Source organism: Geotrypetes seraphini, chromosome 2 (genome assembly GCF_902459505.1).
Source record: "Geotrypetes seraphini chromosome 2, aGeoSer1.1, whole genome shotgun sequence".
Lineage (NCBI taxonomy): Eukaryota > Metazoa > Chordata > Amphibia > Gymnophiona > Dermophiidae > Geotrypetes > Geotrypetes seraphini.
The window spans coordinates 493,201,435-493,225,988 of record NC_047085.1 but is presented as its reverse complement, the minus strand read 5'-3'; the positions used below and the strand labels follow the sequence as shown (position 1 = coordinate 493,225,988).

At 43.8% G+C, this 24,554-nt stretch overlaps 1 protein-coding gene across 8 annotated transcripts in view; it reads right to left on the bottom strand.

Moving 5' to 3' along the window:
- ANAPC15 (anaphase promoting complex subunit 15) overlaps nucleotides 1-24,554 on the bottom strand; it is a 62,643-nt gene that overhangs the window by 25,513 nt on the left and 12,576 nt on the right. For 5 of the 8 annotated variants that reach the window (XR_004538204.1, XM_033931916.1, XM_033931915.1 and 2 more), the window contains exons 2-4: nucleotides 16,035-16,165; nucleotides 7,961-8,020; nucleotides 269-421 (exon numbers count right to left, since the gene is read on the bottom strand). Coding sequence is in view for 7 of the 8 variants with exons in the window: in XM_033931909.1 (XP_033787800.1) it covers nucleotides 269-421; nucleotides 7,961-8,020; nucleotides 16,035-16,165 (344 nt within the window). In the remaining variant the exon portion in view is untranslated. Of the gene's footprint in view, nucleotides 1-268; nucleotides 422-5,060; nucleotides 5,138-7,960; nucleotides 8,021-16,034; nucleotides 16,166-23,006; nucleotides 23,221-24,554 lie in introns of those variants that run through there. The other 3 variants (XM_033931914.1, XM_033931912.1, XM_033931910.1) reach the window with 3 other exon arrangements.

Here is a 24,554-nt window from a genome sequence, read left to right as displayed (position 1 = left end):
ATCCAGTCGGGTTTTCAGGATTTCCCCAATGAATATGCATGAGATCTATGTGCATGCACTGCTTTCAATGCATATTCATTGGGGAAATCCTGAAAACCCGACTGGATTCGGCCCTCAAGGAGGGACTTTGGGGACCCCTGGATTAGAGCGTCTATGTCATATGAAAAATGGGCATGGCTGTTGCTATGAATGTAGAATTTGTCTATAAATACAACAGCAGTACAAGGAACACGTATAGTCTTATATAAATGAATGAGTTTTTATTTACATGCCCCATTTGCACCTCATTTATCTCTCCATCGTCCGGAGACTCATTGTAATCATTCATCTCATCCATGTCCTGCATGTCCTCATCATCCTCCGAGTCTTCCTCGCTGTCTTCATCATCCTCATCGTCCTCTTCCTCCTCTTCATCATAATGCTGACACAGGAAAAACAAACTTCACCAGCACTTACATGACAAGGGACGAATTTCAACATACAGTCATGGATTTTAAGCATCCCCCACCTCCCAAAAGACAAAATGGGAGAAACTTCTCAGTACCTTTGGACCCAAGAGCTGATGGTGATCCTTACCAGTCTCATATCTTAACTGCTTTCTGCAACATAACCTTATAACACAGTTTTATACTCAAATGAGTTAGGATACAACTGAGTGCTCTGTGTACAAAGGGTACAATCAGAACTTGAGAGCTATCAGTGCTTTAACTTGCTTAGGTTACAATGGCTATCCTATTTCCTAAAATTGGATGGGAGTATAATTGCCAGTACGCTTTGTTTAGGAATCTAGTGTTGTTACTATTCCTCTGGCATTCTCTCTTTTTTTTATTTATCGATTTTAAACATTATCATTTGTACAAATAATAAGAAAGGAAAAATAAAAATTATAAAATTTGACAGAAGTTAAGGAATACTCCTTACAACAAAAATCACTTTCCTTAGCAACAGCAGCAGATGAATCTAGAGACCAATGGGATAGCACACATCTACCAGCAGGTGGAGATAGAGAAACTGATTAACAGGTGGTCCTCTAAGCTGGCACTCCTCCTGTATTTCCAGTATGCTCTATCTCCCAGCAGGTGATGGTCGCTATTCGAATAGCTCCTGGATTCTGGCTGTGACTGGAACTTTATTTTCTCCTGTTGAGGTTTCTCTTCAGTGAGCTGGCAATGCTATTTCTCCTGTTGAGATTTTCTCTTCAGTGAGACAGGGGTGTCCGGCTGAACGGTGCCGGCTTTAAGGGTTACACCTGGGGCCCCCCCCAGGTCCCTGCCTCACTATCTCTCCATTGCTAGAGGGTATGACTGGGCATTGGGCAGGCTGGATCCCATTCTGCTGAATTAGTTTCTCAGGGTTACACATTTCAGCAGAAAAACTGGGAGAATATTTACATTTTCACTATGAACTCCGAATGTGCACTAGGTTTGCTTGCCTCTCTTGGAGCAGCGCTTTCGGTTTTAGCATATGCCATTTCGCCTACCCAAGGCTTCACGAACATTTTAGAAAATGTAGGCGCTACCAGGCGATTCACCTAATTTCTTCTTGACTGTTTGATTCGGACTTCTTCCAGTCGGGCCATTTGACTGACACGAAAAGGGTGGTTTCTTTTCCTCAGTTCTTTGGATGTGAATCTTCGAATTTGCACAGTGCTCTTTTCTCCTGTACTATTTATAGGTATATCGGGGAGATGTTTTTATTCATATAGGAGAGAAATGTGTTTCTTTCCAGAGACTAGGGCGATAGGTCACAATCTCAGGTTTGCATTCTTCTTCAGTCACCATGACCAAGCGTATGGGATTCTGTACAGGTTCTAGGATCCATGTTGCTGGGAACTTCGGCTTGCTTTCTCATTATAATGCTACAGCAGTCGCTTTTGTTCAGGTGGTACCCGGTATCTCAGGGCTCCAATTATTTGGTAGGCTCCTCAAGCATCGTTCTGTATGATTTGGTGGCTCAGTGAGATTTCTCTTTTCAAAGGCATGCCTCGGTCTTTGCTGGACTAGCTCATGGCCACCAATAATCCCGGGCTGTCGGTTTGGGGGGCTCGGTGCCTTCCATCCTCAGCTCCTGGAATCTGGTCTTAAGAGGCGACTCAGTACTTGTTCATTCTTCTACTCTGGAACATGGTTTGGCTACCATTTCTGGAGCTTCAAACCATTCTTCCAGAATGATGCTGAAGGTCTTTTCAGTCAGTATTATGATGGGGGTATTTCTCTTCAGCCTGGGCAGTAGGTGATGTACTCAGTTGGCAGGTAAAGTTATGGTTCTACTTCAATGGGTGGACCCTCATCTTCCTCTTCTGTTGGCAGATCATTTTATGGGTCAGGAAAAGAGTTTGGATAGACTTTTGTCAGCAAAGCTATTGCTAGCATTCAGCATTTTCAGTTGGCATAACTGTCAGCGAAGGCCTATGGGAAATTATATCAATCTGACTCTGGCATGTGAATGCAGATAGACCCTGAGGGCAGGGAGACTGTTTTAAGTAGCCCTGATTAAATCATGATTAGCTAAAAGGTGTTAATGTGTTAATGTCTGATTAAGAGGGTGCTTAGGACAATGGATCCAGGTGCACAGATAACTAAAGTTAATCAGAAACTATTGTCAGAGACATACTGAAAATACATATATGACTACAGCCTATTTTTCTCCTGTCTACGAAGGAGGGGGGAGATTTAACTTCTATTGAAGCTCAATAGATTCTGGTTTTTAGAATAAGTTTCCAAACTATAAAAGCCCCCTCGCAGCATCACCCCCCTCTCTTGGCTCTTGGCACTCTGGTCCTCTCTTGAGCTCTCTCTTTCTCTATCTTTCTGTCTATCCTTCTCTTTATCTATGGAACCCGAAACTTAGACCATGACCCCATCCCCCTTTTTCTCTCTCTCTCTCTCTCTCTCTCTCTGGCTCTCCTTAGAACTTCAGACTCTCTGTCTTTTTGCCTCTGAACTCTGTAAGGCAGGGAAACTGCTTTGCCCTCTACTTAATTGTAATGCTTATAAATATTGCTTTTCTGTAAGCCTATTTCTATAATATATTCTTTATGCAATCACCTCTGGCTGTGTTTCTTATTGGATTCTACTCCTGGTGAATCTTCTGTGAGGGAACTGAACCTTGGACCTGGCGTGTGTAAGGGCGCCTCTCAAGTGACCCCACCAACCATATATTGTGGGGGCCACTAACAATCCTTACAACTTTCTCTCCGCGAAATCTGTGCATGGCCCATTTATTGTATGTTACAGTGAACAGTGCTGTGTACGCTCTAGAAAGTGTAAATGTTAGTACTAGTGAAATCTTATGCATCCTGGATATTGAGAATTTAGGCTCAGGCGTTCCAGCTCTTTTTATGGAAGTTAGATCTCCTGGAACTAGACCTCATGGCCTCATCTCAAAATTCTAAGCTTCCTAGCTTCTTCAGCGGGCATAGGGAGTAGGAGTCAGAGGGGGTAGCAGCATGGCTTTTTTCTTACCTCTGGTTTCTCTTTTTTCAATGTTTTCCCCTGGCTGATGATGGCTTTGATTTGCTATCTCAAACTCGCTTTCAGGGCACAGTATTTGTAGAATCTCTGGATTGGCTGCGCCATCCTTGCTATGCGGATCTGAAGAGTCTTTCGACAGCCGGACTGTTGAGTTTCCTGGTATCTCTGGATTTGCTCACCTAGGGTCCGATCAACATGGATATTCGTACTACTATGGTATTGCGACCTAGCTTTTGAAAAGTCATGGCTGACGTGTAAGGGTTATGCGAAGCAGGTTGTTTCTTCTCTTATCCAGGCGATACAGACGTCTTCACTTGTGGCTTCTGCTTCCTTTTGGAGATTTTTCCTTTCTTGGGTACTTCTCAACATTTGCACTCTTCCAGAATTCTTTTTTGGCACAAGTGTATTGCCAAGGGCTTAGTGTTCAATTCCCTTCAGCTTCAAGTGCCATTCTTAGCTTGTTACAAGGGCTAGGTATATTGCTCTTCGATTACTTCTCAGCTTCATGTAGTTCAGTTCCTAAACGGAGTACAGTATATTCGTATACCTCTTAGAAAGCCGTCTGGAGTACAGTCTTAAGGTACTTCTTCGCAGTTTACCAAAGGCTTCATTTCATCCTTGTCTTTTGAGACTCTAAAGGGCTGTGCCATTGAACACGGGGTTCCTTGTGGCCTTGGTTTCAGCTCAGTGGTTTTCTGAATTGCAGGCCTTGTTTGGCGGGGATTCCTATTTCTGATTTACAAAATCTGGGGTGTCAGTTTGTCCGGTACCACAATTCCTTTATAAGGAGGTGTCATCCTTTCTTTTATGACACTCTTACTTTTCCTTCCTTCTTCCTGGGAGGAGAAATGGGGAGACGTGCTTTTATTCACTGCATTTTTTTGAAAGTGGGTAGCATTCTACGCGAGATATATTTCTAATGACTTTTAGTTGTTTAGATCACCTTTTTGTATTCTTCACGGGACGCCTCAAACGTATGGCGGCGTCCAAAGCCTCCATTGCTCGATGGGTCCAGGAAGACATTCTTTATGCTTGCTTGATGGCAGGGAAACAGTTGACGAAAGAACTTCATTAACATTCCGCAGAATGATGGCTACTTCTTGGACTCGGTCCAGAGTTTTTTTCCTTGGAGGAGTTTTGTCTCGAGGCTACTTGGTCTTCCGAGAGTGCGTTCTCTCAGCATTACTGGTTGGATGTGGGGGCGCATGTGGTAGCTGCGTTCAGTGCTCCGGTTGTTGCGGAGGCGGCGTTTGCTTCCCACCCCGATTGAAGATTGCTTTGCTACATCCCATTGGTCTCTGGATTCATCTGCTGCTGTTGCTAAGGAAGGAAAAATTATGTTCTTACCTGTTAATTTTCTTTCCTTTAGACGCAGATGAATCCACCCTTCCTGGATATTGTCTGTCGGTTTTTTCTTTTCCAACTTTCGAAGTTTGTTATTATTGATGGTTGTATTCTGTATTATTGCCTTTTGAGATTTGTTATGGGAAAGAAGTTTTTTTACATGCTATGCCTATTGATGGTTACGGATGCTTGGGCAAGGAGCTATACTAGAGATACAGGAGGAGTGCCAGCCAATAGGACCACCTGTTAATCAGTTTCTCTATCTCCGCCTGCTGGTAGATGTGTGCTATCCCATTGGTCTCTGGATTCATCTGCCGTGTCTAAAGGAAAGACAATTAACAGGTAAGAACATAATTTTTCCATTTCCTCTAGTCCACATAATGAGAGAATATATCTCGATATTAACTTAACGATATAGTTAAATATAATCATGACCAAAGATCAAATATTTATGGTGCAAAATAAATCTGAACTCCAATTATCTTAAATAATAAAATGCTAGCTGTGCATGTGCACTTGCGCCGCGTGTTCCCTGATCCCCTTTCTGTCGGGGTGTGGCAGCACGAGTGCGCATGCGCGCTTAGTACGTCACTGGCGGGGATGGAGAGAAGCAGCGTTGCTGGGCAAGGGGCCGTCCTCACCCGCCCCGAGACCAGGGCAATCTCAAGGCCAGTGGCCATGCTAGGGGTAGGGTAGGGCTTTGAGGCAGGCGGCTGTTGGCAGAGAGCAGCCAAATGCAGGAAGCGGAGCGGCCAGGTAAACAAAAAAACAACCAACCGAGCGAGCCGGGCCGCTGAGAAAGCGCGGGAGGCCTAGCCCGGGCTGCAGAAGGGGACGGAGCTGGGGCGGTGAGCCTTCCCTGCGGCTGAAATGGAGCCGGGCCGCCCTCTGCGACAGACAAGAGGAGTCCGAGTCCTTTGCCGCTCACCCCCCTTCCCTTCCCGCGGACCCGACTACCTTGGCGATTCAAGCAGCGTGTGCAGCAGTCTTCACACGCTGCTTCGGGCCCTTCTACTGCCCTGATTTGCTCTGCCGCGTCTCTGATGATGTCATCAGGGAAGTGCCAGAGTAAATCAGGGCAGTAGAAGGACCCAAAGCAGCGTGTGAAGACTGCTGCACACGCTGCTTGAATCGCCGGGTAGGTAGTCGGTCTGCGGGAAGGGAAGGGAGGCGGCAAGGACTCTGGGGAGAACAGCAGACACCGGCCCTATACTAACTCCCGTGGATAGGGGGAGCAGGAAGAGGTGCTGATGGACGGCCGGGGGGGGGGGGGGGAAATGAAGGGAGGCCTATTGCTGGACAGAGGGAGTAGGAAGAGGTGATGATGGACAGGGGGGGAAAAATGAAGGGAGGCTTATTGCTGGACAGGGGGGAACAGGAAGAGGTGCTGATGGATAGGGGGGGAAAAATGAAGGGAGGCCTACTGCTGGACAGGGGGAGCAGGAAGAGGTGCTGATGGACGGGGGGGAATGAAGGAAGGCTTACTGCTGGACAGGGGGAGCAGGAAGAGGTGCTGATAGACAGGGGGGAGGTAAAATAAAGGGAGAAGGGCTGCTGCTGGATAAGGGGAGCAGTGAAGGGGTGGTGGTGGATACAGGGGAGGTAAAAAGAAGGGAGAACGGACAGGAAAAAGCAGCTAAGGAGACAGAGAGAGAAAGAAATAAAGACAGACACACACATATATTCTAGCACCCGTTAATGTAACGGGCTATAAAGCTAGTACTATTATAATTAATTCAAGTGGGAATTAATAATTTCATGAAGCTGTAGAAAGTGTTCCAGCTGCATAGAGTCCCAGAATACGTATTCACATTCCTTAAATTTCACAAGACATTTGCATGGAAACTTTAAATAAAATGTGGCTCCCAAGGCCAACACTCTTGATTTCAGAACTAAAAATGCTTTTTCTTAATTGGGTTGCTTGGGCCACATCTGGAAAGATTAATACATTATCTCCACAAAATTTTGTAAGCTTATTCTGAAAATAAGCTTTCATGATTAAAGATTTATCTCTCTCTCTCGCACAAGTCACCAGTAGGGTGGACCTAGTTTGAATTATATCCTGCGAGTCTTCCAGGAAACCAGTTAAATCAAACTCCATCTGTTCCAACTGGTCTATACCTAATTCTGCTGGAATTTTCTTTTTCTGTGGAATATAATATAAATTTGTTATGGGCAATGTCTCTGCATCTGCCAACCCCAAAACTTCCTTAAAATATTTCCGAATCAATTTCTGGGGTCAACTCTGGCATTCTCTTTCTGATGGCCTAATATATTGCATTGTTACTAAGTATTTTATCAGCTGATGGATTCATCTATAGTGGTGCCACTAAAGCATAATGCTAGTTGATAAATTAACCTAATGCTTTCAACAATAACATGAAGTAAAATCACAACAGGTTTCAATTGAAACATTCACTTTCTTGGATATGAGGAATGGTACTTAAAGTTGGCTAGGAGTGGAGGTCAATCCTAAGCAAATGATGAGTTGGTACCAACACTCAACATAGCAACTTGTCCAATTTGTGACTCTAATCCTCCATCTGCTATCTTATCCTTTTTATACAAATACATTGAGATATCTTATATTACTAGATTTGTTTGGATTAAAACATATTTGCTCCTTTTTAAATAGATACTGATTTTTCCAAAAACCCAATTTTCTTAAATTCTGGTCTCTCATTCTTACTAGTCATGGTTTCCCTGTCTATAAGCAAAGCAGCAGCCCAAGTTCTACAACTAGACTACAGAGATGATGGCTAACCAGGGGTTTGTAAAACTATTCAACAGTTACTTATCCTTCAAAATAAAAATAATAAAAAACTATAAGAAAAGGGGTTTCAAAGTATTTTCCCTAGCATCACTTCCTAAGAGTCCCTGAATTAAAATACTTTCAGAAGTGCCAAATGACTGCCTCTGTGCTGGGTGATGTCTGGTCAACATGGTGTGATATTGAGCATACATGCCACCATCCCATGACACAGGAGGCATCTACCAATACCTCCACATGGCTCCACTAGCTCCATTTCCCCTCCCCTAATACTTTGAATACATAGAACAATCCCAGCTCCACTGGTTCAAAGCATTTTGGGGAGCAGATCCCAAGTTTTATAGAGGAAGCCTGAAGGATTCCAACTGCTTACCTCAGAGGCAGGTTTTCCAATTGGAACCAAATTGCTGTCCTTTTCTGCTATACTCTGGAGCTTCAAATAAACAGAAAGATCAATCATAAAAGCTTACTACTTAGACATATTACAAGGGCTGTTCAAAAACTTTCATACCTTAATTTTTCTTGTGTAAACAAATAAAGCTAGGGAGACATGGCTTGGTGCACGTATGTAGGCAGCCCTAAAGTGCATGCTTGAATTTTTTCCTGTCCACAGAAGCTGTCAGTTGCTGGCAGACCGCTGATGAGCGAGGAAGTGAGAGCACCGTCGGATTTTCGTTTTTGACAAAATGACAAAAAAAGTTGAACACTACTGTACTAAATTTTGTGTAAAGCTTGGCGATTCCCAAGTGGAAACGATCCGCAAGATCCAACAGGCCTTTGGGGATGAAGCAATGGGCACCACACAGATAAAGGAGTGGTACAACCGCTTCAGAAATGGCCGCACATCAGTGGAGAGTGAAGCATGTTCTGGTAGGCCCTCAAAATCCAGAAATGAGATCATCATTGACTATGTGAGGACCCTGGAGAATGCAGGATCGAATCACGATCAGAGAACTTGCAGACGAGGTGAGCATCAGTGTTGGATCCATTCATTCCATTTTGACTGAGGATTTGGGCTTCACTTTCCATTGATGTGCGGCCATCTCTGAAGGTGCTCGCTTACACTTCCTCACTCATTGGTGGTCTGTCAGTGACTGATAGCTTCTGTGAGCGGGAAAAAAAATTCAAGCATGCGCATGAGGATCGCCTACAAACATGCACCAAACCATGCCTCCCTAGCTTTATTTGTTTATGCATGAAAAATTAAGGTCTGATACTTTTTGAACAGCCCTCATATTATCATTAGGAAATGTTAAACAGTAACAGGTTTGCTGGCCTGTGAGATTTTTCATATATATAGAAAAATTTTATTTGAATTGTCTTCAGGGGCTGTTTTTGGGACATGTCTTTCTAGCTTATTAAAACAATATAAGAGATCCTCTCACTCCAGATGACTAGTATATGTAATCCTAGTAGCAGATGTCATAATATAAATATTTGTGCAGCCCAGGGCTGGGTTCAATTCCCAATGCAGCTCCTTACGACCCTCCGTTACTCCAGGTACAAAATTTAAATTGTGAGCTCACCAAGAATAGAGAAAGTTCCTGCATATGTTATGTTATGTTAATCATGTTTTGTATTTCACCTTTACCTATTCAGTTCAAGGTCGGAATACATTAGAATAAGTTGGGTCAGTTGCCCAGGAAGTTACAATGGACCGTTTGACATGGACTTTGATAAATTTCTTTGCAGTAGAAAGATAAAGGATTCCAGACTATAGATTATCATCCTCAACTCGCAAGTTGCTTGCAGAGGAATGTCAATCACATCTTTCAGCTCCTCCTCCTTCCCCAGTGGGCTGAACTGCCACCTTCAGTTTGTACCAAAACAAATAGAGACGAAATAAGAAGGAGGGATTTGGCACGCGCATCTCCCCGAAAACACTTTCTGTTCTGTAATATATAAAGTGAACAATTAACACAGACTTATAAAAAACCTACATGGTCCAAACTAGAGAATGACACGGTGGCGGTTTACCCGCGGCCACCGCATTTTAGCCGCGGGTCACCGCCGAAAACGGGGAAGAAAACTAGCAGTCGCTGCGGCGACGGGGACAAGGCCATTCACCGCCCGCGGGGCGGTGAATGGGTCTTGTCCCCGCAGTGAGGCATGAAGGATCGCACGGTCCCCGCAGCTCACACCCGCCTGCCCAATCGATTCTAGTGTTTAGCCAGCTCTCTCCCTTCTCCTCACCTTAGTTTGTAGATTTTCTTTTTCGGCGACCCGCACGCTATCAGAGAGCCGCGCACCCGCTGCTGCTCAGTTTCGATCTTCTGCTCTGACGCAACCGGAAACAGGAAGTTGCAGCAGAGCAGAAGATTGAACACTGAGCAGCCGCGCGTGTGCGGCTCTTTTGGAAAGCGTGCAGGTCGCTGAAAAAGAAAGCCTGCAAATTAAGGTGAGGAGAAGGGAGAGAGCTGGCTAAACACTAGGATCGATTGGGCAGGCGGGTGGGGGCTGCGAGGACCGTGCGATCGCTAGTGTTCCCGGCTCAGACTGTAAGGAGGGAGTGAAAGGGAAAAGGATTCTGGGCCAAGGTGATGAAAACAGAAAGAAAAACCCACAGCAGGAAAGAAAGGGAAGGACAGGCAGGTGAGCCAGATGCTAGAAGCAGGGGGGGGGGGAAGAAAGAGGGAAAAAAGCTAGATGGGGTTGAAAAGAAGAGACACACTGGTATGGAAGAGGAAGATAGGGGAAATCTGGACACAGGAAGGTAACAGAAAGAGGGGAAATTATGTGCATTGGGGCAAAAAGGGGACATGCCATGTGGATGGAATATGGACACAGGGGGGGGCAATGGCAGATACATAGGGGAGATATTAGAAAAGTATATAAAATCGTACCCGTTTGAGGCTTTTATGTATGCAGCAGTGACGGTGACGGGGCGGTGAATGGGATGGCAGTGGCGGTGACGGGGCGGTGAAGAGGATGGTGAGATGGGGACGGGGCGGTGACGGGGATGGTGAGACGGGGACGGGGCGGTGACGGGGATGGTGAGACGGGGACGGGGCGGTGACGGGGACCAATTTTTTCACCGTGTCATTCTCTAGTCCAAACCAGCCACCTTTTGGCATGCAACCAGCACTAACATCTCTGGAGATCATAAAGACAACTATGTTAATTCCTTTTGCCTTAGCTTATTATTTCATGTCTTTTTCACTTGAGTGGCTGGAGAGGCTCATAGGGCTAGATTCACTAACCTGCCCGAATCGGAACAATCCATTTCCGATTCAGGCAGATCCGAACGATTCACAAATCAGTCATATTCAAATGGGGGACGATCGGAGGAACGCCCCCATTTGCGAGTAGGGATCGCAAATGTGCGATCCCCGCTCATGCACAGACCCTGATAATAGTGAGAGGAGAAGCAGCCTCCTGTCACTGCTGTCAGGGCTTGTAATTTTTAAAAAAAATTGGGCTGGGGTGCTTCAACCATCAGATGACGCATCTTGTGCGTGGCCTAAAGCTGCACTCGTTGACGGAGGAGGTGTGGAGCAGGCGGGACTGAGCAACCCTCCTGCTCCCAACAATATTAAGGTACGGCGAGGGGCTGGGCCTTGCCCGGTCATCCTGCCGGCCTCGGAGGAGGCGTGGAGCAGGAGGGACTGAGCACCCCTCCTGCTCCCAATGATTTTTAAAGGTGGGGGGGAGCGGGTGGGCCGGGCCGGGCCCGGCTAGGCTAGGTAGAGCTACAGGCAGGCAGGGAGGGAGGTGGGCCAGGATGGGGTTTCACATGGCAGGAGGGAGTTGGCATCCCTCCTGCTTTTTGTGGGGCATCGGCGCAGAGAGGCAGTGCGGGGGGGGAGGGGGGAATGGGTCTAAGCCGTGACTTAAAAAAAACAAAACAAAAAAAAAACTTTTGTAGGAAGGGAACCCGTGGTTTTAACCTGCTTCAACCCACGGGTTAAAACCACGGGCTCGCTGTGCGAGGAAGGGCAGGAGAGATACAGGGTAGCAGACAGGAGAAATCTGGGGACGAGAAGGGTGGCGATTCGGGGAAGAACATCGGGGCGGCAGAGAGCAGGGCTGTGAGCTGGGCTTCTATGGAGCAGGAGAGTAGGAAAGACGTTTGCAACTGGTCCCCAGCAGTTGCTTTTTCTGAGCCCAGTTGGATTTGAAAAAATGGTTAGTGAATCTCGTCCCTGCCTATTTTGCATGCAGTTCCCCTCATTTACATGCGCAAATTGGAAGAGGGTCGCTACACAGGTTAGTGAATCGTGTTGTGGTACACGATCAGTTTGCTTAGTGAATCTAGCTCATAGACCTGTCCGAGGCAAGAAGCCGGCAGCAGGCGAAGCAACTGACTGGGCGAGGTGTTTGGAATCCTTTGTCCTTCTACTACAAAGAAAATTATCGAGGTTAAGAACCTAATTTTTTCTTGTAGTGCAAAGGACAAAGGATTTTGGACTGGAGGTGATGTACCAAAGTAGTCCCCTGTATTTAGGGTGGGATAGATGAGCCTGCCTGTAAGACTGAGGACCCAAAAACCACATCCTCTCGTGCTGCCATATCCACTCTGTAGAACTTCGCAAAGGTATGAAGGGTAGACCATGTACCTGCCCTGAAGATTTCCTCGAGTGGGACCGCCTGGGTATCTGCCTATGATGACGCCTTGCTTCAGGATGAATGAGCATTTCATGAAAATCAGCAGCAATTTGCCACAGCCAAGGTACGCCAATGAATTTGTCAAGTAAATCATTTGACAATAGATACCTTGAAAGACATATGTCCTCGTCTAGCCTGATTGGTTAAGGCAAAAAGGTGGTCTGATAGGCAAAAGTAATTGGTCCTTTTGAGATAGTGGAGCAAGACTCTCCTTGCATCCAACAGCATTTTGCTATTTGGAGCCTGAGAATGAAAGGCAGGAAAACACACTTCTTGGATGACGTGTAAAGCTGAAACTACCTTCGGAAGTGAGGGGACCATATGCAGGGAAACTCTGGCTCCTGCAAGTCTGAGAATGGCTCACTGCATGATAGTGACTAATTCTAAAACTATTCTTTCTGAAACTATCACCACCAGAAATACCATCTTCACAGTAAGGTCTAGCAGTGATGTCTGCTGAAGTGGCTCTTACAGAGTCTTACTGAGAACTTTCAAGACGATAAAATTCCATGCTGGAAAATGGTGATATACCAGAGGGCGTAATCTGAGCGCACCTTTTAGAAATCTGGTCACATCTGGGTGGGGGCCAAATATTTCTTGTTCAATCAAGCTTGAAAACACACAAGGCCTGCCACTTGTACTTTTGAGAGATCCTACTGCCAGACCCTTCTCTAGCCTGTCCTGCAAGAATGCTAGGAACACCTAAATAGGGGCTCTGAAGGGTTCTAGATTATTATAGGTGCATCAGCTCTGAAACATCTTCCAGGTCTTAGCATAGGCCATAACTATTGTAGGCCTCTTGCCTTTCAGGAGTGCAGAAACCACTTCAGGATATCCATTTTTCCTAAAGGCTGTGCACGCTCAACAGCCATGCCGTAAGAACAAAGTGTTCTGTATCTTCCATGGGCACTGATCACTGACCGAGCAGATCCGCATGAATGGGAGTTTGAGGCTTCTGTCTCTCTAAAGAAACTTGATCCACATACCACAGCTGACGTGGCCAATCCAGAGCCATTAGAATTATCCAGCCCGGGTGGTTGGTGATCCTGCGGAGGACCTGTCCCACCATGGGGGAAACACATACAGGAGCTCTTCCTCTGGCCATGATTGGACCAACATATCTATGTAGGCTGGCTAACAGGTACCTAGTGGGACCGGCCTGTCAGCTACAGACCAAAGTCTGAATACTCAAATTCGTTCCAATCACCAAGTTACCCAAAAATGGGACAAAATTACATCAAATTAAAAATAAAATTGGGAGAGCAGAATAAATATTCCTGCAGGCATGAATGTAGAAGGAAAGAATTGTAGAAGGAGCTAGAGAACTCAGTGTAGTACAGCAGAGGCAGAGTGAAAAATCTGAATTGGATTCCTTCTGCAGCAGCATGCGGCTATGGGGAAATAACCCATCTGCCTAGAATGTATCACCTATTACACTGGAATAACATTTATGGACCTTGTAGCCAGGCATAAAAAAAGAGAGATTATTATTTTTAAAACAAACAAAACAAATCTTAGATGACTAGCATAATATTATGCCAGTCCTAGACTTACAGTCTTGACTGAAGCAGAAAGCAGACAAAATTGACCAACAGCATGGGGTTTCAGGACTTCTAGACACATTTACAAGATATCAAGGTAAGAACCTAATCTTTCTTTCTTGTGCAATAATGAATGCTAGGGATGTACAATAGCAGTCCCCTGAATTTAGGGTGAGACAAATGAGCCTGCTTTCAACATGGAGGACCCAAAAGCGATCCTTCCTGGCTGCCACGTCCACTCTATAAAATTTGGTAAAAATATGAAGAGTGAACCATGTAGCTGCCCAAGAAAACAAACAGGCAGCCAATCCACAAGATCCAGGATACAAAGAAGACAGTAGATCAGAACAGAGGTCCAAAACTCCAAAAAAGTTTTGTTAAAGCAATTGTTGCAATTTCTACTATAAATACTAAGATGAAAGTCTCTTGAAACCAAGGTGTCTCTAATGATGTCAATAGTATCAAATAGTGTCAATTTGTATACAGGACTTCACTTTCATAATGACCAAAACAACATCAAAGTACCAGGAAATGACAACAGATAAAGACCTTAATGGTACATCTAAATAGAACTCTTGCCTTCCAAGCAGGTCAGCACAATAACTGGCTGGCCCACATCATCTCACGCACTTCATCCTACCTAAACTTCAGTAAACTACTAAAAAATAATCTTTTCACCCGATTCATACCCTAAAACCCCTATGCCTACCCTGGCCCCTTCTTTGCTGACTGTACCATCCTTCACCGATTGTACCACTGCTCGCTGATTATTCTATTTTTCTCTGTTTGTACCATTTTTTTTTTCTCTGCCACCTATTTTCTCTGATTGTAACATTGTACCATTTTCGCTGATTGTCCAGCCCTTCTTCGTTGTAAACCGCCTCGAACTACTATGGCTTTGGCGGTATATAAGAAATAAAATTATTATTATTATTATCTAGTCTGCCTTGTAACTACATGCATTACAATTTTATGATTGAATTGTCTTATTTTTTTCCACTCTGTTTCTTCTGGGCCACAGACCTTAGAAGTCCACCTGGTACTGTCCTTAGGTTCCAACTACTAGAGTTGCCATTGAAGCTTACTCCAGCCTATCCAAACCATCTCCTTTATGGGATTCAGATTGTGAAAGCTTCATATTCTAGTAAGAGATCGTCTGTGTTCATCCTACGCTCTTTTGAATTCCATCATCGTTTCCTCTCCACTCCTCCCCCCTCGGGAGGGCATTTCAGGCATCCACCAACCTCTCTGTGAAAAATAAATTTTTTAACATTACTACCACCCCTCACCCTCAATTTATGTCCTCTAGTTTTTTCAATTTCCTTTCTCTGGAAAAGATTTGGTCCTATATTATTACCTTTCAAATATTTAACCGTCTGTTATTATCACTCCTGTCCCTCCTCTCCTCCAGAGTATACATGTTGAGATCCTCCAGTCTCTTCTCATACTTCTTTGGCGCAGACCCCCCCTATTTTGTTCCACTTTTCCAAGTGTGTTATCAGTCAGCCCTTTGGGCCACGAAGAATTGTGTATACTATATTTCTAGTGTCTACAGGGATACTACCTGAGCTCCTTAGATGCTTCTGTTGGTTTTGGTTAATAGTTACATGTTCATACGTTAATTTGTTAGAGCAGAACTGTTATTTCTTTGGGAAGTGTTCCCATTTCTTTACTTCACTTACTCTGAGCTTGTGCATGCTTGGAAACTAACTGAAGGTGGCAGCAGAGCTCCCAGTGAAGAGGGTCACCAAAAAAAATCCAGAGTGGATTCCTTCTGCAGAGATTGCGGCAATGGAGAAATTATTCGCTTGTCCAGAATGATACACCTATTGCACTGGACTAGGACACTACCTCCTATCCCATGACTTTTCTAATTTCCTCAGAAGTCTTTCATGAGATACTTTGTCAAATGCCTTTCGAAAATATACTCTACAGTTTGTAAATCTCTACACACTATCCAGGGGACTGCAGGGTGTCCTTATAGATTTGATGTAACAACTTTCTGTGGAACTACCAAGGTGGTTTACATTTTTATTATATGCAGGTACTTTCTCTGTCCCTTGAACAATGGAGGGTTAAGCAACTTGGCCAGGGTCACAAGGAGCTGGAGAGAACAACTGTGATGCTCAGCCACCCAGAACTAGCACTTATGCTTGCTGAAGGTCAAGGGACATCCCCTCCAAAATACTTAGAGCCACTGGTAGGAGAGGTTCTGCCAAATTTTACATCCTGTAGTAGTGCAAGAGACAATAGCACTAGCCTTGTAGACAAACAGGTAGTGATGTGCAGACCAAAAGTTACCCAAGCTTGGTGCTGCTGTTCTTGCTGTTGGAGTTCATTCTCATCCACACATGGCCGGTCCAGGTTAAACCAAAGAGATTCAGTCACTTGGGGAAACAGAGAAGGGAACAATGTAGACATTTTCTTGAACACTAAAATGAGAGGGGAAAAAAAGGATGTTGTAAAAACACTATCAAGCTACTCACTTCTATTTTGTTATTGCTGGTTCTTTTACCAGTGCTTGAAGAAAACACTTTGTAAAAGGAGAAAGCTGTGAAACAAGGGGACCTGACATGAAACTGCAAGGAGACAAACTTAGAAGCAGGGCTGGGAAAGGAGAAATTACATCTTACTCAAATTCTTTCCTTTAGTAAGCAACACTGTTCAGCATGATTAGAGTGTCCTTATCAGCAGTTGTAGGTAAAAAACAAAACAAAACCCTGAATTCTACCATCACCACTCTGGAACAATCCAGTATGCATCTGCAGGTCCCTTCTGTAATGCACCCAAGCACCATCACCCACTGCAGCTGCAATGATAACTGAGCAAACCACCACAGGGCAGCACTCGCTACCCTATATCTATATCTCAAGATTTGGAATATTCAGAACTCCGCATTGCTACCAAACAGAACATCTGATCCCTTTTCCGTTTTTTTTTAAATAAAGAAGAGAAAAATCACAGAGCACACCCAGAATCCTGGGCCAAGGTCTTCCAAGGGTGGGATTGTAGAACAGTGTCACTGACACCATTCTGCACAATTGGGATGTACCGAAGCAGATCTATTGAATGGGGGAATGACAGGTCTGTCAAAGTCTGAGTAGACACTGGCCAACACATTCAATGAACAATGATCAAAGTTGTCACTCTAGAAATTTCCTCAGGCACTACCGCCCAGGAAGCAGCCCAAGCCCTAGTATAGACCTCTAGCTGCTGATGCATTGGATAGTTACTTGCATATGTAGGCGGATTCAAGAGCTACCTTAATTCATCTCACAATGGATGCCTTTAATGGCCGCCTAGCCCTTCCAAGTAAGCACGATTCTTGTATTGCGGCCCAACATATAGGGTACTTTATGACAATAGCTCATACACAGACATGTATTTTCATAAAAATAATATTTATTCAATTTATATCAAATTATAACTTGAGGTTAAAATTAGAACTGAAATGCCAATTATATGCATGACATGCATTTCCATAAATCATAACCCCATAATTAGTCTGTGTGGGAGGGGGGTTATTTCCCAGAAACTAAGTGGTTTCTTGTGGAGAGAATTTCTTCCCCCCCCCCCGAACATAAGCTGGGGCTTGCTTATATACTATTACAATGGCTGGTGATACGTCACTTCAGTCTTCCAATGCTCAGCTACCACGTTATCTTAGAAGGTGGGACTATTTCAGACAAAGAAATTCTTTTGGTTCTGAGCAGGTTTAAAATTTTACAAAGTATAAAATAGTCAAATATTTATTTCTGTTACAATAATTTCTAAAATATTCTAAATATATATTTAGGATTACATAAAATCATATAATATATATTCTTAAAAGAACTCCTTAGCTTAGTATAATAAAGCTGACAATTTACTAAAGAAATGCAAAACTTGTTTTTAGAAAGGATATATCTTATCCTTAAATAGTATCTTTTCCCTAAAGGATTCCAGGCTGTATGCATTATTGAAGATAGACAATTTTACATCTTTCATAAACCAGTATGTCCTTAGTACTGAATTATAATGCAAACCTAATTTGCCTTTACCATTCTGCCCATTGTTTACTAAAGCAGTATAAAACATACTCTAAAGAGAAATACTATTACATAAAGAAAGAAAAAAAACCCCCTTAAGTGCAAACTAGATAAACTCAGTTCTCCTCTGCCTCATGGAAAAAATGACAGTTTGTCACAAACACAAAATTAACTAATTTCTTCCTCAATACCTTTGCTTTAAGATCACAAGTTTTTTTCTATACTAATAAGAGAAAAGACCAGTTTGTGAACCAAAAATATTCTTAAATTAGGAAACCTTATATTTTAAATTTAGTTTTAAGTCATTTTACCTATACCAGGCAAGGTCAAATAGTTGACCTATCTCCCCATCCTGGGTCTCCTGTCTAGTCAAGGACTGAGAACCTCCACACCAGCCGTCTCTGGACTTCCCCAAGTTTAAACCTCAAAGTATTTATACGTTTTTATTTGAATATTACACATACAGTCATACAATTCATCATCTTTCATTCTTGGATCCAAGGCATACATACGGCAAAATTATAAAAGCACATAGAAGATATAGGCATCCTTCTTTACCAGTAATGGAATGCAAAATCATATCTTCATCACAGCTAAGCCAGAGACTAAGCCAGAAACAAAACACAGAAAAAAAGGCGGGAATTTGGTTTGTTCTAAACAAAGGAGGATGAAAAAGAACTCATTTTTTAAGGGCTCCCTTTACGAAGGTGCGCGAGGGGCTTAACGTGCGGAATAGCGCGTGCTAAATTGCTGCGTGTGCTAGCCGCTACCGCCTCCTTTTGAGCAGGTGGTAGATTTTTGGCTAGCTTGCGCTATAGTGCACACTAATCCGGTGCGTGCGATAAAACTGCTAGCGCACCTTCATAAAAGGAACCCAAGTCTTTACCTCTACAGATGTTTTATACACTTAATTTTTTCCTAAGTCCTGCTTAACCAACAAGTTACACAATTATATATTATTATTACTACTATAATTTTCTTACTATTAATTCCATTTTTTCCTCTCTATATAATTTCCTGATCTTTTGTTAATTATCCTTATAAGGATTTTTAAAATTATGTTTGCTTATATACACACTTTCTGTCCAAGGAAAGGTTTCTGCCATACCCAATTTGTGTTGTCCATGCCAGACAGCTTGTGATACAAATGGATATGATTGGAAGACTGGAAGTTGTATTAGTAACAATGGCTGTTTAAGAAACCATCTTCTACTAAAAGGATCCTAATACCAAATAACAACTTTCTTTTTTTAAAAGGGGAACTAGAGTTCAGAAAGATAACTTGCACCTGGTGAGCCAGATTTAGTCAAAACAGGATATGGATGACTCAATCGAGAAAGGGGGAAAAGCAGGATATGCATAAACCGGATCCTGACCATAATACTTTGAGTAAAAAAGTGCCTATATGCTCATGTTTGAGCACAATACAGGAACCGGATCCTGACCATAATATATGCTCATGTTTGAGCACAATACATAAACCGGATCCTGACCATAATCTGGGCATAAAAAGACAGGCAGAACTCAGTGGAATCGGGACTTCTCCACTGCTGACAAGCCGTGTGATGCTGAGATGAAATGAATGCGCTGCCTCTGATGGTCGCTTGTCCTCCGATATCAGAGTGATGATGCAATATATATGGTAACAAATTATTGATTCCTTACTGCATGATTTCATTATTATAAAATTGTATGAATAAACCTATATTATGCTTTCAGTCATCTGTGTATGCTATTAATTTTCCCAGTCAGAGAGCTGGTGAGGGGAAGGGAAAGTGGGATATAGCTTTGCCCTAAGAATAATAGCAGTACACAGCTCCTCTTCACAAGGGCCATGGAGAAGCACAAAGAGGTGTCAGAGATGAAACTCATTTGTTTCTTTGAGATAACAAAGAGGTGTCCTCCAGATATCGAGTTTATGAAGCCTCCGGTTTGCAGGAGTCAAAACCTCTTGTCACAAGAGAGGGCAAGCAGACTTCCTGATTCACATGCAACAAAGAATCCACTTTTGGCAGAAAGGAGGGGACCTTATGCATGGACATCAAGTCCTCAATGAAGTTGAGACCGGTACCCGTCCAGGACAGAGTCTGTATTCTGAAGACCCTACAAGCAAAAGTGACAGCCACCAGGAACACCATTTCAAGAGTAGAGGCAGAGCCTTCAACAAGTCCCATGAATGGATAGAAGGATGGATGATGAAGCAGGTAACAGATACACCAACCCATTAAGAAACTGATCACCTCTCTATGCAAGGCCCTGAAAACCAAACAGAGTAGCAACCTGAACCCTCGGGGAGCTCAAAGCCAGCCTCTGATCCAGGCTTTGCTACAGAAGTCCCAAGATATCAGGGATCAGAGTCCTCCAAGGAGACAGGGACTGCTCCCTGCACCAGGACTGAAAAACATGCCAAACTGACAAATTGGGGACATGGAGTACTTCCTAGAGCACAGCAGCATAGAGACCACCATGGGAGAGAAACCATGCCTCTCTAAATACCTTTTCTCAATGGCCAGACCATATGCCAGAAGGGACCAAGGTCTTCCATTTCTACCAGCCTTTGATGGAGCAGACTTCAAACCCCTGGGCAGCAGAAGATCAGCATACCAGAACTGGTGAGCCCAGCCCTAAGCAACCAGCAGGACTAGATAAGGGTGTCTTGCAATCCTGTGCAACAGACAGCCTATCTAAAGGTAAGACAGAGAAGCTCCTTTAAGGGCCAAAGGTTGAAGCTACTTTAAGGGTCAAAGGTTGAATCAATCAATCCCCTGAGAAGCTGGCACTTCCCATCAACTGAAGAAATGCTCTGCCTTCACATCAACTCTGAACGCATCAGGTTGAATTGTGGATGGCTCCAGTGACACACAATGAGCCGATAGGCTTATTGCTCTAGCTTTCATTTTGAGAGCTGCGTTTCCAAATACACAGGGAGAATGTAGCAATTGAGAGTCAGAAAGTAGCTGAAATGCAATAGAGAGAACTGACTCGAGCTAATTAGCTCGAGTCAGTTCTCTCTATTGCATTTCATTTTGAGAGCGGCTGAGATAGTTTGCCTGCACATCAACTTTACCCATAATATGGACCACTAAAAGGGCTCTCTGCCTACCAACCAAAGTTTGCTGTCTCAAGTGCCAGTGCATGACTCCTGGTATCGCCCTGCCTGTTGATGTAAGCCACAGTTGCGACGTTCGACATCACTGGGACAGCTTTTCCTATGAGAAGCTACCAAAACTCCTGCAGACCTAAACACACCACCCAGGTCTCCAGACTCAACCAGGTCCCTCGGCCACTCATCCCAATGAAGAGATTCATATCTGTGGTGACCAGAACCCACTTAGGGGAGTCCCGCAAAACCCCTCTCAGCAGGTGACAAAGGCCAGATCAAGTCTCATCTTGGGTGTGAGAAGCAGAGGATGATGAAAATCTTGCGAGGCAAGAGCCCACCGTGACAACAGGGCTCACTGTAGAGGGCAGTATGAGCCCTCACCCAGAGCACCACCCTTTAGGGCCACAGCCATGGAGCTGCAAATAATCCAAGACAGTGGGTTCTGGGAGTTTGCGCATGTGTTGTGTGCACAAAGCTGCTCTGCCTGCTCCTCCAGAACATACATCGCTCCTCCCTGGCCATGTCAAAAAGGATTCAGATACTCCAGGAACCAAGATAGATGGCTCTTATGTCACTTCCCTACTGGAATCTCTGAGCTGGGTAGTGAACTGGCCCGAGAGGTGACCAGACTGACCTCTGCAAATCAACCAGTTGTCCAGGTACAGAGGTACCTGAACCCCATGATGCCGGGAAATGGGCAGCCAACATGACCTTGGAAAATGTGTGGGGCACTGTAGCCAGCCAAAACACAAGGCCCAAAACTGAAAATGCTGCCCTAACACATAAAAGCAGATATTTATTGTGATGCACTGTAGTGGGGATATAGAAGTAGGTCTCCACAAGGTCCAAGAAGTCAAGAATTCCCCTGGCTGCACTGATGTGATGGCTAAGCAGAGAGTCTCCATTCAAAAAAGTACTGTACTCAAGATAAGTATTCAGTCTTTAGCTCCAGAATGGGGCAAAAGGAACCATCCTTTTTTGGGACCACAAAATAGATGGAGTACCTTCTCAGGTCTCATTACTCCTGTGGAACAGGTACCACCTCTCCTAGGTTGCACAGATACTGCAAAGTGCAACAGCTTGTTGTTTTAGGGCTGAGCCACACGAGAAGGCATGAAGACATCTGGAATCGGACAGGAGAATTCCAGAGAATACCCCTTCTCAACCATCTCCAGATCCCACTGATCTGAGGTGATTGAGCCCACTCATTGAGGATGAGAAACAACCTGCCTCCCACTGGAACAAATGAAGGGCCAATGCATCTTCTTTGTGAAGGCAGGGTGTTGGGATCCTGCTGGAAGAACCCAAGTCTGGCAGAGGCTTTCTGCACACTCATATGTTTCAGCTCAGGAAGGCAAACAGGCTTCAATTACCTCATTTCCTTCACTAATTTCTCTAGGTCCTCTCCAAAATGCAAGAGCCCCTAAAGGAAGTTGATTTCCAAGAACTCAGAAAAAATGCAAGTTGGCTCACAAAAACCTACACTTTTAGTCCATACTTTTATCTGTATACTCTATATCATCCGGACCCCTGAGAAAGCCGTGTTCGCCGAAACACGGACCGTGTAGGGTCCGATTGGACAATCACACATGTACTATATACTTAGACTTATACTTGTATTTTTATGTTTTTACTGTGAAGAGTGAGTAATAAATCATCTTTCAGAACTTCCACAGTCTTTTGTTTTTAACGATGTAAGAAGAGCGTGGAGAAGGTACCGTTGCTGAATATGCTACACTTAGCATGGATCGATACTGATGCAGATCGATGAATGAAGAGGAGGTGTCAAAACCATGTAACATCAAATGGTATCAAAAGTTCCACAGGCGTCGAAGTGGGAGTGCCTGAAAAGGAAAGGTGCTTTAGAAACGATAACTTGTATCGCCCATAAAGTCATGCATCAAATAGACTCGATGCTTAATTTGCAGGGCGTCCACTGCGATGCATCTGCATTGACATGATTGAGACATTGGTTACAGAAAGGTACGCATCAAATAGACTCGATGCTAATATGCCACCAATGCAGGTAGATGTCAATGTCTACTGGTACCAACAAGCCTAATTGCTGTAAGTCCAACTTCAGGCCTATATTCTGAAATAAAGAAAAAGAAACAAGAAGAAGAAATTTTTTTAGATATTCACCAATAGTGTTTGACTTCCTCTAATATATAGCCCTGGAGTCAGATGCCATCAGAAAGGATGAGCTGGGGTGGTAGTAGAAACATAGCCGAAAATCCATCGATGATCACGGAGGAACTAAGGATGGAAATTTCTGTGAAGGCCCCTGAACACCAAAAGAAGTTTGAAGAAAGTTCAACATTTCTTTTTCCTTCTACTTTTCTTCTTTGTTCGTTTTCTAAAGAAGATAACAGATAGAAGAAACTTGAAAATATTTGAAAGAGAGAAACAGGAAGGCAACTCAATGGAGTAACAAGAGAAGTCTTCTTCACGCTGCGGAAAAAGAAAAATTGACGACCTTGTGAGCTGGCGTCAGGCAGGAAGGCACACGTGCATGCGCGGTGCAGGCAGTCTAAAAGCTTGCAAAAGCTTAAAGTGATACTATACTTTTCACTGTCCATATCGGGCTCCGTGGATGACATCACCCACGTGAGAATATGCTGCCTACTGATCTAAGGATAAAGTCTGCTACAGTTCATAGGCTCAATTTCAATCTAGTGATAGACCAGTCATTCAGTCTTCAAAGTCAAATCAATCGTAGTAATATAAATAGAGGTATAGCATAGCACCTTCTCTATAATATCAAAATTACTTGTCATGAAAGCCATCAGAAGCGGCACTCTATTGTGTAGATGTGAACTTATCTGCAACTTTGGTAAGGCAGAGTTGGTGCTATGCTATACCTCTATTTAAATTACCACGATTGATTTGACTTTGAAGATAGGTCTATCGCAGGGGTCTCAAAGTCCATCCTTGAGGGCCGCAATTCAGTTGGGTTTTCAGGATTTCTCCAATGAATATGCATGAGATCTATGTGCATGCACTGCTTTCAATGCATATTCATTGGGGAAATCCTGAAAAACCGACAGGATTGCAGCCCTCAAGGAGGGACTTTGAGATCCCTGGTCTATCGCTAGATTGAAATATATACACATACACACAAGACCCGTCTAAATAGATTACACTATTTAATTGACAGTTTATAAGCTAGCATTTAAAGGGGCCATTTTAGAATTGCCTTAGTATCAGTATAAAGCACAGTTAATAAGAAAAGGAAGCCTCAATTCAGGCTTTAATTCCCTCCCGCTCCCACCCATACCCCTAGCCTGATCTCTGATTTATAGGCCCTTGAACCAATTAGGTGGTTACAAAAATAATTAACTTTTAGATATACAGTCTATTAGATCCTTAGCAGTATAGAAAATTTTTAAATAAACAAGCCAATAGCATTGCAAAATAAAAACTAAATATTACCATAGCCTATCATAACTAGAAGCCTTAGGGAACCTAGTATACATATTCCCATTTCCTTAGTCATTTAAATAAATCACCAACATTAAGGGCTCCTTTTACAAAGCCGCGCTAGGGCCTTAACGCATGGAATAGCGTGCGTTAAATTGCCGTGCGCGCTAGCCGCTACCACCTCCTTTTGAGCAGGCGGTAGATTCTTGGCTAGCGCACGCTAATCAGGTGGTAGTGCGTCTTTGTAAAAGGAGCCCTAAAATGCAGACA